Here is a 1,235-nt window from a genome sequence, read left to right as displayed (position 1 = left end):
GGGAAAAACAATCTTTGATTTGCAACCTGTCAGCTTGCCTCTCTCTCCTCTCTCTCTCTCTCTCTCTCTCTCTCTCTCTCTCTCTCTCTCTCTCTCTCTCTCTCTCTCTCTCTCTCTCTCTCCTTTCCTCTACTTTCTATTTCTCTCTTGAACTATTTTATCTATCATTCTAAATTTTCCTTTCTATTACATGTACATGTATTCTGTCTCGCTCTCTTTCTCTCTCTCAAATACAGCCCAACAAAGAGGTAGAAAAACGCGAGCGCGCACATACACACGAACACACACACACACGCACGCACACACACAAACATACACACACACACACACACACACACTCACACAAAGTACATGTATGTGGCTGGATCGGTGTACTGTCATCATTTGTAAGCAGATGAGCTACGTCAGGTGAAGGTCATAACATCAGTACTGAGCGAATCTGTGGGAAAGAGAGGAAAAGAACGTATGGTTAGGATACATCGAAATTTTACCTTTTTCTCATAGGGGTGTGGCGGGTGGTTGAAGGGTGCCACTGGTAGGCATTACTTCTTTCCTTTTCCATCGTTGTTTCTGTATGTCTGTCTGTCTTACTTTTTCCCAGTACTAAATTACCATTATTGAAATTATTGTGTGGATGTGTTTCTCTTTACTCAAACAAACAAACATACGTGTTTACATAGGTTACCGCAAAGATATGGTTTTCTTCAGGTACTCGCGTCTCTCTCTCTCTCTCTCTCTCTCTCTCTCTCTCTCTCTCTCTCTCTCTCTCTCTCTCTCTGTGTGTGTGTGTGTGTGTGTGTGTGCGTGTGTGCTCTTTTACTTATTTGTTTGTTGTTATGTAGAGAAGGTGAGGAAAGGGGTGAGAGTGGTCGGCAAGTTGATGGGAATCATGAGAGAGAAGAGAAAGGGGCATAATCAATCTTAGCATTATGAATAACACCGTCAGAGAATAGGGGAGGGAAAGAGGTAAAGAACAGTCAGTGCTCTCAGTCTATCTCTCTGTCCCCGTGCTTTTATGCACCCCGCATAATTTAGCAAAATTTGATCAGTTTTTGCATAATTTCTTATTATTTTCCTTTATCATTCTTTGTTAAAATTAACAGAATCGCATATTTTCATATTTGTGGGGCTCAGTTTACCTAATTTCAGAATTTTTCTTGCATAAAACGACGGGGACAGATCTTTCTCTCTCTCTCTCTCTCTCTCTCTCTCTCTCTCTCTCTCTCTCTCTCTCT

General features: G+C 41.6%; 1 protein-coding gene across 1 annotated transcript in view; it reads right to left on the bottom strand.

Annotated features, from left to right (window-relative positions):
• Nucleotides 1-54: 54 nt before the first annotated feature.
• The window catches only part of LOC101852244 (ceramide phosphoethanolamine synthase), a gene marked incomplete at its 5' end in the record, with an annotated part of 18,165 nt that continues 16,984 nt past the window's right edge, over nt 55-1,235 (bottom strand). The window contains 1 exon segment of the mRNA XM_013082703.2: nt 55-439. Coding sequence (XP_012938157.1) covers nt 416-439 — 24 coding nt within the window.

Source organism: Aplysia californica, unplaced genomic scaffold (assembly GCF_000002075.1).
Source record: "Aplysia californica isolate F4 #8 unplaced genomic scaffold, AplCal3.0 scaffold00189, whole genome shotgun sequence".
Taxonomy (NCBI): domain Eukaryota; kingdom Metazoa; phylum Mollusca; class Gastropoda; order Aplysiida; family Aplysiidae; genus Aplysia; species Aplysia californica.
This window is presented reverse-complemented; position numbering and strand designations above follow the sequence as displayed.